The 18,647-nt window shown below is 33.9% G+C and overlaps 1 protein-coding gene across 1 annotated transcript; it reads left to right on the forward strand.

The window, feature by feature from the left end:
* Positions 1–9,808: 9,808 nt before the first annotated feature.
* On the forward strand, positions 9,809–11,670 carry LOC139858088 (snakin-2-like). Its single transcript, XM_071846942.1, has 3 exons — positions 9,809–9,953; positions 11,029–11,071; positions 11,203–11,670. The coding sequence occupies exons 1-3, from the start codon at positions 9,882–9,884 to the stop codon at positions 11,382–11,384; spliced, it is 297 nt and encodes a 98-aa protein (XP_071703043.1). The 5' UTR covers positions 9,809–9,881; the 3' UTR covers positions 11,385–11,670.
* Positions 11,671–18,647: the final 6,977 nt, after the last annotated feature.

The raw sequence follows: 18,647 nt of genomic DNA on the forward strand, positions 1-18,647 counted from the left end.
TTAACAACGTTGTGTTAACTACTGAACAATTCCAACAGTTACTCGCTGCCGCCCAAGGCAACGCCCAAGCTAACCATGCTAATCCACAACTGAAACCTTGTTCCTACAAGGATTTTTCAAACTGTCATCCTCCTGCATTTAAGGGGACTGAAGAAGCTGTCGAACTAGTCCGTTGGTTCGAGAAGATGGAATCTATTTTCCGTATTTGCAACTGTGGTGATAACGATCGAGTAAAGTATGCCACTAGCTCATTGGGTGGCAATGCTTTAACTTGGTGGACTGCTCATGCCAAGTTCGTAGGAATTGATAATGCTAATGCAATTCCATGGGGTGAACTCAAAAGCATGATGGTCAACAAATTCTGTCCTCGAAGTCAAGTTCAGAAACTTGAAGCTGAGTTCTGGGAACTCAAGGTCAAGGGTACTGACATTGAGAACTATACCAATCGTTATCTGGAGCTTTCTACTCTATGTCCTGAAATGTTTCCTACTGAAGCTAGAAGAATTGAGCGGTATATTGAAGGTCTTCCCGAGGATGTTCAAGGGAATGTTATTGCTGCTGAGAAGGTTACTTTGGATGATGTGATTCTCATGGCACAAAATCTCATGTTGGCCAAGAGAAGAAGGGCGTCGACCAATAAGCAAGTTGAAACCAAGGGTAATGATGGTAAGAGGAAGTTTGAGCCATCTCAAGGTTCGGCTCAGAATGATAATAAGAAGCCTGCGGATGGTACAAGGTCGAATTATAAGGGTACTTATCCTTTCTGTATTCGTTGTGAGAGGCATCACCCGGGGAAGTGTACTGTGGTTTGTGCGTTGTGTAAGAAAGTGGGACACATTGCTAAGACGTGTAAGACTCCTCCGAAGGATAAGGCTATTGTTCCAGCCAAAGCTCCTCCTACATGCTATACTTATGGAGAGAAGGGACACATTAGTCCGAATTGTCCTAAGAAGAAAGATAATCCCGCTACTGGAGCTAATGCTACTGCTGCGAAGGGTCGTGCGTTTGTTATTACTGCTGCTGAAGCCCGAGATGAAGATGAAGTTATCACGGGTACGTATCTTGTCAATAATTTCTATGCAACTATTTTATTCGATACTGGTGCCGACAGAAGTTACATGTCTAGTGATTTTTGTACCCTATTTGCTGAAAAGCCTCAACCCTTAGAAACTAAAAGATTAGTAGAAGTAGCCAATGGAAAGGTCATGCAAGTCGATAAAATCTATAAAAACTGCAACCTAATCTTAGCCGATAAAGAATTTAAGATAGACCTTTTGCCAGTCGAGCTCGGAAGTTTTGACGTCGTAGTTGGAATGGAATGGTTACGTCCATTGAGAGCTGCCATCATGTGTTACGATAAAACCATTCATGTTCCATTAAGAAATGGAGAGACTCTTATCATTCAAGGTGAAAAGAGTGGTTCCAATCTCAATATTATCTCCTGTATTAAAACCCGCAAACACCTTATGAAAGGTAATCCAGCTATTCTAGCCCACTTTAAGATGATCGAATCGAAAGGGAAGTGTATTGAAGATGTACCAGTGGTTAAAGACTTTCCCGATGTGTTTCCCGAAGATCTTCCTGGTCTTCCACCTCCTCGACAAGTTGAATTTCAAATTGATTTAGCTCCCGGTGCTGCTCCTATTGCTAAAGTACCATACTGTTTAGCACCTTCCAAAATGAAGGAACTTTCCAACCAGCTCCAAGAACTATTGGATAAAGGTTTCATTCGTCCAAGCTCGTCCCCATGAGGAGCTCCTATTCTATTTGTTAAAAAGAAGGATGGTACGTTAAGGATGTGCATTGATTACCGCGAACTTAACAAGCTTACTATCAAGAACCGTTATCCGTTGCCACGTATTGATGATCTATTCGACCAACTTCAAGGGTCAAGTGTTTATTCAAAGATTGATTTGAGGTCCGGATATCACCAACTTAGACTCAAGGAATCTGATATTCCTAAGACTGCTTTTCGCACTCGTTATGGGCACTATGAATTTTGTGTCATGCCTTTTGTTTTGACCAATGCTCCTGCAGTTTTCATGGATCTCATGAACCGTGTCTGCAAACCTTATCTCGATAAATTCGTCATTATTTTCATTGATGATATTTTGATCTACTCCAAGAGTGAGAAGGAACATGAGCAACATCTGCGCGTGATTCTTGAACTCTTACGAAAGGAACAACTCTACGCTAAGTTTTCTAAGTGCGAGTTTTGGCTCAAAACCGTACAATTCCTCGGACACGTTGTTGATAGTAATGGAATACATGTCGATCCAGCTAAGATTACCGCTATCCAGAACTGGGAGATACCAAAGACTGCGAAGCATATTCGTCAATTTTTGGGACTTGCCGGTTATTATCGGAGATTCATAAAGGATTTTTCCCTTCTTGCCAAACCTCTTACGAAGCTAACTCAAAAAGGGAAGAAGTTTGAGTGGTCCGAAGAACAGGAATCTGCTTTCAAGATTCTGAAAGAGAAGTTGACCACAACCCCGATTCTATCTTTACCTGAAGGTACTGACGATTTTGTTGTTTACTGCGATGCCTCAAAGCAAGGCTTTGGTTGTGTTTTAATGCAACGTGAAAAGGTTATTGCCTACGCATCTAGACAGTTGAAGAAACACGAGGAGAACTATACCACACACGACCTTGAGTTAGGTGCTGTGGTATTTGCATTAAATATATGGAGACATTATCTATATGGTACCCAGTTTACGGTGTACACTGACCATAAAAGTCTTCGACACATCTTTGATCAAAAACATCTGAATATGAGGCAAAGCCGATGGCTCGAGTTATTGAACGATTATGACTATAAGATGGAATATCATCCTGGCAAGGCAAACGTAGTTGCTGATGCCCTTAATCGAAAAGACGATGTTAAACGTGTTCGTGCCTTAAACCTGAAAATCAAATCATATCTTATATCACGAATCTGCGAAGCTCAACTGGAAGCTATTAAACCAACACTTATCGAAGGTGAAGGACCTATCGGTTTCGAGAACCAACTCCAAGTGAAAGCTAATGGTACACGGTACTTTGGCAACAGAATTTGGGTTCCTCGCTTCGGTAATCTCCGTGAACTAGTCTTGGATGAAGCGCATAAGACTAGGTATTCTATTCATCCGGGTTCCAGTAAGATGTACCACGATGTGAAGGAATTCTACTGGTGGCCTAATATGAAAGCCGACATTGCTACTTATGTTAGTAAGTGTCTCACTTGTTTAAAAGTCAAGGCTGAACATCAAAAGCCTTCTGGTCTGTTGACACAACCCGATATTCCGCAGTGGAAGTGGGAATGTATCGCTATGGACTTTATTACTAAATTGCCCAAGACTTCTAGTGGCAATGATACTATATGAGTCATAGTAGATCGTCTTACTAAATCTGCTCATTTCTTACCGATCAAGGAGACCGACAAGATGGAGAGATTGTCACAACTGTATATCAAAGAAATTGTCTCTCGTCATGGTGTTCCTATATCAATCATATCCGATCGCGACAGTAGATTCACTTCCAGATTTTGGAAATCCTTACAAACTGCTCTTGGAACTCAACTCGACATGAGTACTACTTATCATCCGCAAACCGATGGTCAAAGTGAACGAACCATTCAAACATTGGAAGATATGTTTCACGCTTGTGTTATCGACTTCGGCAAAGGATGGGATAGACATTTGCCTTTGGTTGAATTCTCTTACAATAATAGTTACCACTCAAGTATTAAGGCTGCACCTTTTGAGGCCTTATACGGACGAAAATGTAGATCCCCACTGTGCTGGGATGAATTAGAGGACAGACAGTTAACTGGTCCTGAAATCATACACGAGACAACCGAAAAGATAGTTCAGATTAAGAAACGAATAGAAACTGCCCGCAGCCGACAGAAGAGCTATGCTAATAAAGGTCGGAAAGATTTGGAATTCCAAGTTGGTGAAAAAGTCATGTTGAAAGTATCCCCTTGGAAAGGCGTCGTTCGTTTTGGTAAACGAAGCAAACTAAGTCCGCGTTTTGTTGGACCCTTCAAGATTACTGAAAGGATCGGACCCGTGGCTTATCGATTAGAATTACCTGCTGAACTTAGCAGCGTACACAACGTATTTCATGTCTCGAATCTTAAAAAGTGTCTCGCTGATGACACTCTCGTTATTCCTTTGGATGACATTCGCATTGATGATAAAATGCACTTCATAGAGGAACCTGTAGAAGTCATGGACCGATCTGCTAAACGCTTAAAACAAAGCACCATACCTATTGTTAAGATCCGTTGAAATTCACGACGTGGCCCCGAGTATACCTGGGAACGTGAAGACCAAATGAAACAGAAATATCCCTATCTCTTCTCAACCGCTGATGCATCCGAGAAGTCTACCTAAAACTTCGGGACGAAGTTTTTATTAATGGGGAGGTACTGTAACAACCCTCACTTTTCGACTTCTAAATTTACTGAATTAACCCTAGGGTTATATGTCTGACTATATATATTAAGGGTTGTTATATACAATTAAATATTGACCGAATAGTAATTTTTAGTCAACGATGTACGCTTAAATAAATAATATATTATTAATTTATATAATTTGACATAATTTAACTAAGTATATAAACTTTGTATCACTTTTATTATTTAGTTAATGTATTATATATTTAACTATATAATAAATCTAATTATATATAAATGTAATAATATTTACAAACTTACTAAAACTATAGTTTAATAATTAAAATCATAATTATTATTAAAAATACAAAATACCGAATTATTTATTATTTTTATGCAAAATTTGTATTTATTAATTAAATAAAAAAAATAAAAATAAAATATTATTGACAAATATTCTTGGAAAAGCATTAAATCAATTTATTTATTTATAAAAAAAAATCCTTAAAATAAATGAAAAATAAATAAATAAATAAATAAATAAATTACTTTTTAATTAAAAATTGTAATGGAAAAACTACTTTTATTATTTTATTTTGTGCATTATCCCATGACCTAACATTTAATACTTTTTGATTTTAAAATCCCATTAAGAATTAAAATATTTCTTTTTCTTTTAATTATTTTATTCTTTTTACCTAATTTTTTTCAAGTATAAATACCCCACATTTCTCATTCAAACTCACACCAAAATTTCTCTCATTCTCTCTTTGAAGAATTACTACTAGTAAGTATTCTTTTCTTACTTTTTATTTTTTTTACTTTTTACTTTTTACTTTTTACTTTTTACTTCGGTTATTATTTTTACCGAAACATGTAAATAATGTTATAAATTATATGCAATTAAAAATAAAATAAATAACATGTATACACTATTACTATTACTAGCACCTATAACCTACTACTTATATTGTAACATAAAAACATTTTGGGATATGTATTAGAGATGTATAAATCTTCGAACTTTCTTGACGAATGGTTTCTATGAGATTCTAGACAGAGGGTTTGGATTTCCGATTTAAAGGGTCCTATGGCTCAAGCCCCTAGATCTAAATTAGCCATCCGAAGGGAAAGGGGTGATTGGAAGCTTATCTAATACGGCAAGTATCCTAAAATGGAAAACACTGATAAAAGTAGAAACTCTCTAGTCATAGAAACTTAGTAAAATAAGAAACTTTCTAAAAATGGAAACTTTATAAAAATAGTAACTTACTATGAATAGAAACTTAGTAAAACAAACACATACTTAAACTTAAACATGGGCAAAACACTTAACTACTCTTAAATGTCAATAGGTTGACTTTCCTGCTCACTCGTTCAACTCTTTATTCCGAGGAATAACTCTCTCTCTACTTACTAAGGTGAATTCATAGCCCCTCTTTATTACTAGCAAACTTACTTACTTTTACTTGGGGTGAGACACATGCTGTTTTTACTTTTTACACTTTAGACACAAGTACCAAACTGTTAAACTATGCTATACCCGGCTATGTCCGACTAAGTCCCTACAGTGATATTTTTAATTGCTGCGGCATGCTTAATTATTGGGGGTAGGCCTATCGGGAGTAACGTCCCCGATACATTTGACCAAGTCATTGTATTACTTAATAATGAAATTAAACCGACAAGGACAGACACAACTTGTCATGGGGCAAAACTTGAACGTTTAGTCTAAATATCACGCATTGGCATAACTTTTTGATCCTGCGGGAGATCAACTTTACAAACTAAATCTTGTGGTCTAAAACAACGACAAACTTTTTGTTAAACCTATGAACTTCACTCAACCTTTTTGGTTGACACTTTAGCATGTTTTGTCTCAGGTGCTGTTTGATTCAAGCTCTTATACTTACCGCTTATGTGATGCTACTTGGACATAGGATCAAGAGATATCGCATTTATTACTTCTGCATGTGAACATTTACGATATTGTTATTCCTGTCATTGTAACGACATTTCATTTTCCGCTGCGTACTCATTAAAGTTAAATTCATCATTTAGTATTGTTCTCGTTTATTATAATATGTTGGTATGTTTTGATATTAGTGACGTTCCTTCCAGACCCTATTGGGAGGACGTTACACAAGGTGCGCTTGTGACCCTTGCGAATGATTGGTCGCAAAGTCGTCTAGCGATTAACCTGTAACAGGCAAACTCAAAATTTTAAAACGTCATTTCTTTTTATATGAATGCGGGTTGTCCCAACAATTATTTGAAATTTGGCCTCGAAGACCTTAAATTTTGTCGTTTTTGTTGATTTTGACTTTTAGACATAATTTGACCTCACATAACTTACTATAGAAGATTCTAATTTGTTATCCGTTTAATTCTTCACCATTATTGACGAAGCCCTCAATCAATTTGAACTAGATTATACAGCTCGAAAATCACATGTTTGTACATAAATCGCAATATAAGGTCGATTTTAAAAAAGGGACTTCGGATATAATAAAACATATAGATCTCTCAAAAAACACACACTTTCAAAACAAAACAAAAACGATGCCTGAATATGAGCTACGGATCAAAAGATTTCGCGTTCTAAATTTTTTTGATCGTGTCTAGTTTTGCCCAGCCACAAGGTTACAAAACCACCTTGCAACCAGACATCCACAAGACTTCCTTGAAGGTTGTAGAACACCTTGTGACGTTGTTTTTGAAAATAATAATAATAATTTAAGGGCATATTGTTATATAGTGTTAATAAGATTCATGGGAGGCCTGGAGGGGGAACACGGTGATAAACCTAGTTCGGGGTCCAAGGATTTCGGGTGCCCAATTTTATTTATATATAGACATAATCGGATATTTGAGAAATATGAGAACTAGAGAAACACAACTGAAGTAGCGAAGGCGAAGCATAGTAGACCCAAAAACTACAATAAAAAGTCATGTAGAAAAAAGAAATCGAAGTCTACTAGCGTTATATAGCTTATATTGTTCGTTAAGGTGTAAGTGCCTTTTTCCACTTCATTATATGTACTTCCACAATCCAACTCAGTCGATTTTTGAGCACTTGTTGCACGGAATTAAGATCTAGCTCCGACAATGCGTAATTCAAAGCGACTATCCTATTATTTTATTTATTATTAATATTATTATTATTATTATTATTATTATTATTATTATATAAACTTAAGATAAAGTTAATTACACAAATATACTATAAATGTGTGTGTGTGTGTGTGTATATATATATATATATATATATATATATATATATATATATATATATATATATATATATATATTAATCTAGGGGTTAGTAGATTTTACGAGGGAAAGAAGAAGTATTTTTTTTTTTAAATTTCATAAACATTAAGATTAGATGAAAATATGAAAATATAAAAAAGACACTTTGTGATAAATGTTATTATTTTGAACATAAGACGCTCGAAAAATAACATTTAACACGATGAATGTTATTCCTGATCATGTCAATAACATTCATCGTGATGAATGTTATTTCTTTAAACATTTTTTTGGTCAAAATAATAACATTCATCACTAAATGTCCTTTTTAAATGTTTTTATTTTCACCGGATCTTGATATTCATTGCTAACTTTGTTTCAAAAAATTAGAAAAATAAAAAAAATAATTACTTCCTTTTTTTCCTTCTAAAATTCATTTCCCTCTTGATTAGCCCCCCCCCCCCCCAACACACACACACACACACACACACACACACACACACATATATATATTATATATAAATTAAATCGCATAGAACCATTTGTTGTAGGGGCTTTTGTACTTTTTTGCTGTACCATTCTGGCTTCTACAACGACTTCTAGTTACCTGCCAAAACGTGTGCATTTTTATTTACAAGAATTTCAGTACAATAGATCAATAGAATAGGCAATCTTCTTAAGATCATTTGTAGTGATCGGGAGCGTGGGTTGCTTTTTGATGATTAGGACGTGTGAGTTGTTTGTGTGAAGTAGTGGTGGTGTGAGTTAGGAGTATTGTAATGATGTTTTAAAATATAATTGGGTTAAGTATTAAAAGGGAATAAAAATAATATTTTTAAATTAAATAAAAAATAAAAACTTGCAACAATGCCCGTTGCTTCTTCCGTGTAAGTTGATAGTCTCTAATTTATTTAAAATGTGCAAGTTGATAGTCTTTATTTTTTAAATATTACACCGATCGTTCATAACTTACCTAAAAGTGTAAGTTGATAGTCTCTAATTTATTTAAAATGTGTGTTGATCATTCCTTCTGTCAACTTACACTTATAAATGAGTCAGAAATGATTAACGTAATTTTTACTCTAAAAGATAATAACGATTGGTGAGATTTCATTATAATTACATGAACGACCATTAATCATATTCAGTCAGTGTAATCTACAATGCATGAAAGGTTGATATAATTTAATGTAACCCGCGACGACTATAGATATAATTTACTCTTATACTTTATTTATTTTAGTATGTAGATTGTTTTGTCTTATGCGTTACCATGCAATACGAACGGGTTAGAAGAAAGGAAAAGGAATAGCAATAATAGTTGTCCAAATGTTGACAACCAAAAAGTATCCCATCTTATACCAACATCTTTTCTTTCTGGATTCCAACATAAAAAAGGTTATGAACTAATGGTATATAGATATAGATATATGTGGCTTCTAACCTAACAAAAATATTTAATTCTAAAGGTACAACTCCAATGTTCGATGGATGATTATATTTATATTTTTTGGAAAGAGAGTTTTGAAATCACTGACGAAGATAGAAATTATTCATCCGATCATTTTTCATGCACACATGTGTTTCATGCGGAAACAAAACCGAATAACAGGATTATTTAGCTAAAGCTTATTATTTTCCATGTTAGAGCCTGGCCAGTGATAATCAATGGAAATAGATACGGAACTTGAAGATTGTAACATGAGGAGTCAAATAATAACTTGGATGTGAATAATAAAAAATGTACCCTAAAAAATTATAAATATTACACTAGAAATTTTTCACAGGTGGGATGAGTAAACCTTTCGAGTACACTAATTTCCGGCTATGAATGGAAATAGTATAATCAGTTAAAGAACTCGATGATCACTACTAGAAAAATGATTTTTCCGGACAGCACTTTTCCGGACGACAAATCGACCTTCATGGTTCATAAAATACTCGAAGCTTTTTTTGTGATAGCAACAATAATGATAGAAGTGTAGTAAATGAAGTCTAAATAAGCGATATCAATTAAGGCTAACTTAATACCGTTCGGCTTTAATGTATGTTACTAGAACCCTGATAGGTAGTTGTCTTTGAAAATAAATAAAAGAAAATGAAAAAGATTATTTTAAATAATACTCCGTATTTCTTATTGTTAATTTGTTATCTCTCTTTGACTATAAATAGGTGGCTAGTGTCGAACATTTAGATACCAAGCTAAACAGAAAGCCAAAAAAAACTTTCAATTTGTAACATAGCCATGCCCATTTCTAAGCCTTTTGTTGCTCTTGTTTTTCTCTCAATGATTCTTCTGGTTCAAGCTCATGAATTGGTATCTTAATTTCAACTTTTTTTTAAATATTTATTTAGTTTAATTTGTTCCTTTATTTCATCCTTTACTGTTCAAAAATAACAATTGTTATATATACCATATTATTATATTATATCTATATTTATATTTATTTATATTTATATATCTATGTATCGTATGAAACATTTAAATCATAGCGTTACTATGATTACGCATGCATATATACGCATCGTATTGATCAATCAGAAATCACGGATTACCTCACTTTTGATCGGTTAATGCCAATTTCTTATTTCAATAAGCATTTGCTAATTAAGTACGAGGTATAAATTAAATTAATCGGTTGTATTCATTTCAAAATATATTGATTGGTTTAAGTAAAAAAATCTTATTCTAAAAAGAGTAGAAACTACTCCGTATGTCTTATAAAAAGTGTACGTATCAACTATTTTTTATACTATAAAAAGGTTAAAAATTGAAATAAGCTTTTAAAAAACTCAAAATGTGAAATATGTTTCAACAAGCTAGTTTAATAAAAAACTGAAACTGTATCTAACTTTTTTTCTCATAAATATGAAATTAACAAAATAAATTTAAAAACGTACTCCGTATTCATTAATTATTTGTTTACACAAGTACATTTGTGAATATTCGTTTAAATGTGTATTTTCAAATATTTAACTTTTGTTTTTTACTCCATCCGTCCCATAATAGGGAGTAAGTGTTTTGTTTGACTTTCATGATCTTACTTTTAAAATGTCGATTTCAACTATTTTTGTTTAATATGCAATATTTGATGAAAATTATATGAATATATTCGGTTTTAAAAGGTGTTTTCATTTACATAATTTTCATCAAATATCACGTAACACAAACAAAAATATTTAAAGTCAAAAAAATATGACCTTGAAAAACGAAACATGACACTTATTATTGAATAGGATTAATATAATATATAATATTAATATTAATATAATATGAACATCAAATTAAATTTATATGTAGTTAGTTAATCTATCTACACTCAATATTATATTGGATAGATTTACATGTTTTTATGTAGTTAGTTATAGTTCACCTTTATTGTGTTTTACAGGTGAACGAAACTGATGAAACAAGCCTCAAGTCTTCCAAAATCAGTACGTGACATACTTCATTTCTACATAGATTCTGTTTATTGAATATTCATTAGACTTTGTGAAGTTTTAGTTTATGAAATTCAATATATTATTGAAATTATGTAACATATTCATTAAATGTTTGTGTTCAGATTGCGGTTCAGCATGTAAGGCAAGGTGCAGGTTATCATCGAGGCCAAATTTGTGCCACAGGGCATGTGGGACTTGTTGCGCACGTTGCAGCTGTGTGCCACCTGGCACTTCCGGTAACCAAAAGGTTTGCCCTTGTTACTACAACATGACTACTCAAGGTGGCAGAAGAAAGTGTCCTTAAAAGGCATCTTTAATTTTACGTAATTACGTACATGATCACATAACGTATTGTATTGTACTGTATTACTACGTATATTTTTTCATCATGGGTATTGAGTGATTGTACTTTGTTATATTCATGTGTATTATCGACGTGTAATAAGGTCAAATTCAGATGATTGGATTGATGTAACTATGATTTGTATTTGTATGGTTTTCTTTTGGATGTAACATGATCATTGATGTGGCTGAAACCATCTTTGCTTGTTGAGATGGGGGAAAACGACATCATATAATTATTTATGAAATTTCTATATGTGAATGATAGTTGTGACATAGGGCTAAAACAAACTCTAGCTGTATACATTCTACAAAACAATAATAGAAAGAAAGATCAATAAGATTATGGGATATGGATTTGCACCTTTATGACTTTAAGATTTTATTTTGTATTTATACGTATCTTTTTCTTTACGAAAGGTCGAATTTAGTAAAAAAATCGTTTTTATTTTCTATACAGACGATCGACTGATCTAGTTTAATAGAAAAACTCATCCATTAGATCCCTTATATTGCTCTATGATTACATCAATAATAAAGAATCAGTTAGCTCGTGTTGTCGTGACAAAACTTGGTTAATACTTGTATTTATTGGGGTTTTTTTTTGGGATAATTAATTATTTTGCTATTATGATACTAAAGTAAAGTAAATATAACATGATATAAAATCTATCACTAATTAGGTATACATTCATTTACATGTATGTACATATACATGTACGTATATATAAACATACTAATACTAACTACGTATGATTCGAGTCATGTAATTTGTAGCGATTAGTGACAATTTTAAAAGGCTCATTCGAATTCAAGTTAAAACCAAAGGTCTAGTTATATCTATGTCCAAACTTCAAAGCAAGTACATGTCAACACAACTTGGGCCCACTTAGCTCATTATTATCGGTCCATTAGTTGGGCCTGCACCCATTTCTCATATCTTTAGGTATTTTAATGTTTTCATCAGCATGTTTTAGCAAGGAATTATCACCAAAATGCCTTTTTTTTTTAAGCTTGTTGACTGACAGCCCTAAAAAAAAAAGTTTGACAATTTGCCCTCGCAAGGCGCAAGACAGCTTGCGTCCTTGCGACCTTGCGACCTTGCGTCTTTGCGTCTTTGCGACGTTGCGACCTTGCGTGTAGCTGTAAAAGAACTAGTTAAATGATCAGTTTGCGTTCACTGTTCCCACACACATACGCAAACTCCTCTCTGGTGCCCTTTCGCTCGTCATTCGCAAGATCCAAACACTCGCAAATCACTCGCAAAATCTTCATCATCATCCTCACGTCATCCTCCTCACATCTTCATCGTTACTAGATCTTCTTCATCCTTCCATCTTCGATCTTCCCGAGTACAAGCGAGCTTCTACGCCACCAACATCATCGAATCACCATCATCGTTCACTATGTCTCAAGAACAGGTTAGATTTCTTAGATCTATGTTATATTATTCGATCTACTTCATAGTGCTTAGATTTATGTGCTAAAACAAAGTTTTTGCACTCTTTGCACGCCAAGTGTTCGAAAAAATGTGTCAACGAAATTTGTTTGTATTTTGTGTTTTTGATTGTATATTATTGAGATTGCGTACGATACCCAGGAATTTTTGCTAGATTCAAGTTGTGTAACTCTGTTGCTATGTAGACGCAAGACAATCCTTGCGTCCTTGCGTATGCCTCACAATGTACGCAAGGTGATATTTGCGACCTTACGTTTGCTATAATTTTACCTTTGCATGTGCACGCAAGGTAACCCTTGCGTCCTTGCGTCTTGATCATAAGTTACGCAAGGTTAACCTTGCATCCTTGCGTCTTGCACATCTGTTACGCAAGGTTAACCTTGCGTCCTTGCGGCCTTGTACGCAATCTCTGTCTTGCTTGCTTGCGTCTATGTGATTTTCTTCTGTTGTTCTTCTGACTTTTACAGGGCTATGTGGAAGGTAAATTGACCATGAAGAATATGTTGACCGTGATTCCTCAGGTCAAGAAAATGTTGACTGAGAGACAAGAAAAATTATTTAGAAGTACATGCTTTGGTCCCTGGTTAGATCTTTCATACACGGGTAATGATCCTGGCCTAGTACATGCCATGCTCCAACGGAAATGTGAGCGTTCAGAAAAATTAGATGCTAGTAAGTACCCTGAAGAGCAACAAGATATATGGTTTCATTTTTCTCCTAATTTTATGATTAGATTTGGTCGGCGTGAATTTTGTTTAGTCACCGGCTTTATGTTTGGTAGCCAGACGGACATGGCACATTACATCCCTCGAAATTATGAATCTAAGACCGCACCCATTAGACGACGTTATTTTCCAGAACGTCCCGATGCCAGCAACATTTTGGTTAGTGATATACAAAACATCCTTATCAAAAAACAAGGTGATGTAAAGGTTCCCAAGGTTAGTGACGATGATATTGTTCGACTAGCTATAATTTTGATCGTAGAGAGAGCGTTTATGGGGAAGCAGGGGCAACATGTGGTTAGTAAACAGTTTCTATGGTTGGTTGAAGATTTCAATAAAGTGAACGTGTACCCATGGGGGTCTCGTATTTGGGATGCTACTTACTCAGCGGTGAGCGAAGGTTTTGAGGTTCGAGAAAGCCAATTAGAGAGTGGGGGTGGAAAGGCTTACACATTGGCTGGTTTTATGTGGGCATTTAAGATTTGGATCCTCGAGGCATACCGTCGTACCATTAAGAGTTTTGCAACCAAAACTGATAAGGATGGAGTACCAAGAGCATTATTTTGGAAGCGTTCATCTGCTGAAACCTTTACAGTGTCTGACTACCTAAAACTTCTACATATAATGGTTAGTTAATATCTCCAAGAGCTTTTTATATAGTGTATATACAGCAGTTTCTGTTTTAACAGAGCAGTTTTATGTGTCGCATGAGGACGCAAGATACACCTTGCGTCCTTGCGTGTGTCGCAAGGATATCCTTGTGAAAGGATCCGAAACTAATCATCCGGACATCGTCCATATAGATTAAAAACGAATTACAATAGTTGATAACATCGCGAGGTACTTGACCTCTATATGATACATTTTACAAACGTTGCATTTATTTCTTAAAGGCAATCTATTATTACATCGAGAGTTGACATATTAGCCTAACATTTTATAACAACCAAATGATCTAATCTGCCATTTTCATAACAATAGTCTTTAATGAACTTCAATGACTCGAATGCAACGTCCTTGTATCATAGCTTAAATGGTCCCAAGTAGTATCCTTAACATGAGCTAATGCACAGCGGAAGACTTAATTCGTACCTGAGAATAACATGCTTTAAAACGTCAACATAAAGTTGGTGAGATATATAGGTTTGATGCTAGCAGCGTTATAACAATGGACCACAAGATTTCGTATATAATCATTTCAATAAAAATATTCTAAGTGGTTGAGCACTTGGTAACCATACTTAACATTTAATCACGTCGCATATTCCCTTTATTATGAAATCTTACTACACCGTACCAAGGTGTAGTCACGAAACGAAGTACTGTGCAACCGTTGAATACTGGTCGTCCAGTCCGGTTGGGGTTGTCAGGCCCGATAGATCTATCAACAGGATTCGCGTTTACAATACCGCTGTAAATATTAGTTACCAAGCTACAGGGAAGTATGCCAGTGGTACAACTCAACGTAGAATATATTTTTCAGTTACTTGTGTCCATAGCGTAAAACATAAAATACATGTATTCTCATCCCGAAATATTTAGAGTTTAAAAGTGGGACTATATACTCACTGTTGTCTCGAAGATATATATATTTTTGACTTGGTCTTCCGGTTGATATCACGAACCTATCCATATATAATATATCAATATATTTTCATTTTAAACAAACATCTCGTATATATATTTATAATACTTTTAATACTTTGAATAATTCCTTAGTCCGTAGTTAGCGTTTCGATGTTAGTAATTCAATTTTAATGGTTCATTTTTAGATGTTTAATATACCCGCAATAAATAAACCCCCAACGAAATAAATAAAACTCCCATAAAACCCCATCGTATATGTGTTGGTCGAGATTAATCTTGACCCATGGTACCGGTGTTGTCAAATGACGTGTTGCGTACATAAAGTACCGGTGTTGTCAAATGACGTGTTGCGTACAATCATGGGATCTTATGATTAATCTTCTCGTGTTGTTTACGGGTGATCCTGAACCATATGAAATTGAATTATGAGTACATATATATAAAATATCATGTTATCTTAGAAATATGTGATTTATATCTTTTTTTCCAATTGATCCCGTAGTTGAAATGATCTAGGATAACCAATTTTGTTTCGGTCATAGTTTCTTCGTTACAAGTCCGTTTTCGTTGATTCAAATTGCCATCTTCTTGGATCGAGTTCTTCTTTAAGACTATGAACTGTAAATACCTTGGTTTGTATTCAAAATCATACGGCATAAGTGAAACATTAGTGAAACATATGAAGTTAAACATTTTGTTACAAAAAAAAAATCATTTAATGACCATTTTTCTAAAAATACTTATACTTTGAAAAACCAAGTTTTACCTTATTAAATTAGCATATATTTAAGTTATATTACAGGTCTTGAAGTATTTTAAAAGTTAAGTTAGAAGGATCTATTTAGTTTGCAAACAAGTTTGAAAACATTCAAACTATGTTCTTGTTGTTAAACTTTTGTACCACAAAATAAGATAGCTATATATATATGAATCGAACAAGGTTATGAACATAGATTCTACCTCAAGTTCCTTGGATAAGTTTGCTGTAAAAGAGGAGTAAGAAGCTAGAATCAAAAGGGTGATAGAAGTGGATGAAAGATTGGAAGTAAGTTGGTGTTCTTGGAAGGTTTTCTTGAAGTGTTTTTGTATGGTTTTCTTATGGTGTTTATGTAAGGTTTTTGAGGCTAGATCTTCTTAGAACTTTACTGAATTGTTGAAGGTGTTTAAGGGTTATAAGTGTGTGTGTTTTAGCTAGGAGATTGAAGTAGTAAATGAATCAAAATGATGATACATATATACTCCTAAAAATGTGATCTTTAAGGATAACATGACAAAATTTTAGTTTGTAATCTTATGTATTTGTCAAACAATAATACAAAAGCAATTACCTTATACCTAGGGTAGTAACAAGGGCTGGTTAGGTGGTGATTTGATGTGTATATACCAATAGTAAATACGTATAGAAGATAGGTATGATACGAGTACAAATACTCTAGATATACGTATAGAAATTTTGTGAAAAATGGAATGAGGATTCAAATATAGCTATCTTTTGTGAATACACTTATATGATTTTATGTATTTAAGTCTTAAAAGTGAGTAAATACATTACTTATACGATATATGTATAAACATTATAAGTCTTAAGTATTTATGTCAAATAACGTTACGTATAGTTATCGTTTTGAAAACTTAAGTTAGTAGTTTCAAAATATACTTATAACTTATAGTTTTTGATACAAAATAAGATATTAAAACATTCATTAATCATGTTAAATATGTATATATACATATATATACGCAAACGTATAATTATCATATATTGTATAGTTCGTGATATCGTCGGTCAAACTAGACGGTCAAACGTTGTGTAAAACTCTTTTCGGAAATATAAATCTCGACAATTTGGATTACTTATCATGTTGGTAAGTTTTAATTTATGTAAATATTAATCTTATAAGTATAGAACGATCGAAAAAAAATGCGGGTCAACTTTAGGGTTTTTGCTTATCGTGTCGGAACCATATAGAAATTAGAGTTTAAATTTGGTCGGAAATTTCCGGGTCGTTACAGTACCCATCCGTTAAAGAAATTTCGTCCTCGAAATTTGGTAGAGGTTGTCATAAATAACCATAGGAATGTTTTCATGACGAATATGAGGTAATAATGAAATTTTATCATTATTGAAAGATTTAGATAAAACGATTTGGTTATGTGAGACGCACGAGCGAAGCTATCACAAAAAAAAAATGAAATGAGTAAATATGGAATCGTTTTTAATCGATGACGTGGTTTAGAATTGATTTCCGGGATTTAAGGGATTTAGGAAAAATCTTACGTAATAAGATTTGGTTATTCGGCGATCAGAATCTTCTTTGATTTAATGCGGTAATCTGTTTCGATTTCTCTGTCGGATATTTCACTATAAATCCACCCCTTCGTTTCCTTATTTTTCACAACTCGCATCTTCTACTCTTTCTCCTTAATTCCTACTTTAAGGTATCCTTTGAAATGCTTCATCCCGTTCTGATTTTTGTTATACTTCTAACTTTTATATCTTTCATTCTTCTCTTCCATCTACCGCCAGAAGAATCTATTCACTTTTATGATTTTCTTGGAATTATAATGTTTCTAATTCTCCCGTGTCTTTACGTCGCCATACGTATTGATATACATGGTTTGTAGTTTCTGGGTGGTTGTTGGGTTTGATATCTTTCCTTATACTTCGATGCTCCTGCTTCTGTTTTCCATAATCATTGTCATCCATAGTTAATATTCTCTCCTATTTGCTGTGATCTATACCCCAATTTCTATTTTGGGACTTTGTCCCTTCGTTTCTTCTTCCCGTCCTTGAGTCAAGCGATCAATAGTTCGGAATTCGTAGGTATAAAATTTGGAATGAACCTAGCTATTGGTTTTAGAATAAAATTGTAATGGCACGATCTTGATTCGTTAAATTACTCGAATATTCCGGAAAAATAGAACTATCAAGGTGATACGTTCTAATATGTTTGGAGACTTGATAGAATGTAAGAGCCGTGTAACATGGCACATGATGACGGTACTGTGAATCATCACATTCCATTAGAAACTTAACATGACTTACTGTAATATAATGAAGTTGATCAAGTTTCATTATATTATACTAATTCATGTATCAGTTCCCAACACTACTTCAAAACATTCCTATTTTAAACTTGAAGGTTTTAGAACTTAGAAACTAACACAGTTTCTTTTATATTGTAACGCAGATATTACGGAGAAATACATGATTTTGGATAAGAACAGTTGTGAGAATATCTCCAGAAATATGGAGGATATGTATAACAAAAGATATGAAGATATCTTATAATATCTAAGATAAGATGATGATGAAGAATATCATCGGGAAAGGTTTAGGATAAGGGGTAGGTTTTTTTTTTTTTTTTTTTTTTTACTAATGGTTTCAGCAAGCACTGAATCGTTTGAATCTTTTGAAAGCAGATTCAGTTCTTGTGATTTATCTACATCCTCC

Source organism: Rutidosis leptorrhynchoides, chromosome 1 (genome assembly GCF_046630445.1).
Source record: "Rutidosis leptorrhynchoides isolate AG116_Rl617_1_P2 chromosome 1, CSIRO_AGI_Rlap_v1, whole genome shotgun sequence".
Lineage (NCBI taxonomy): Eukaryota > Viridiplantae > Streptophyta > Magnoliopsida > Asterales > Asteraceae > Rutidosis > Rutidosis leptorrhynchoides.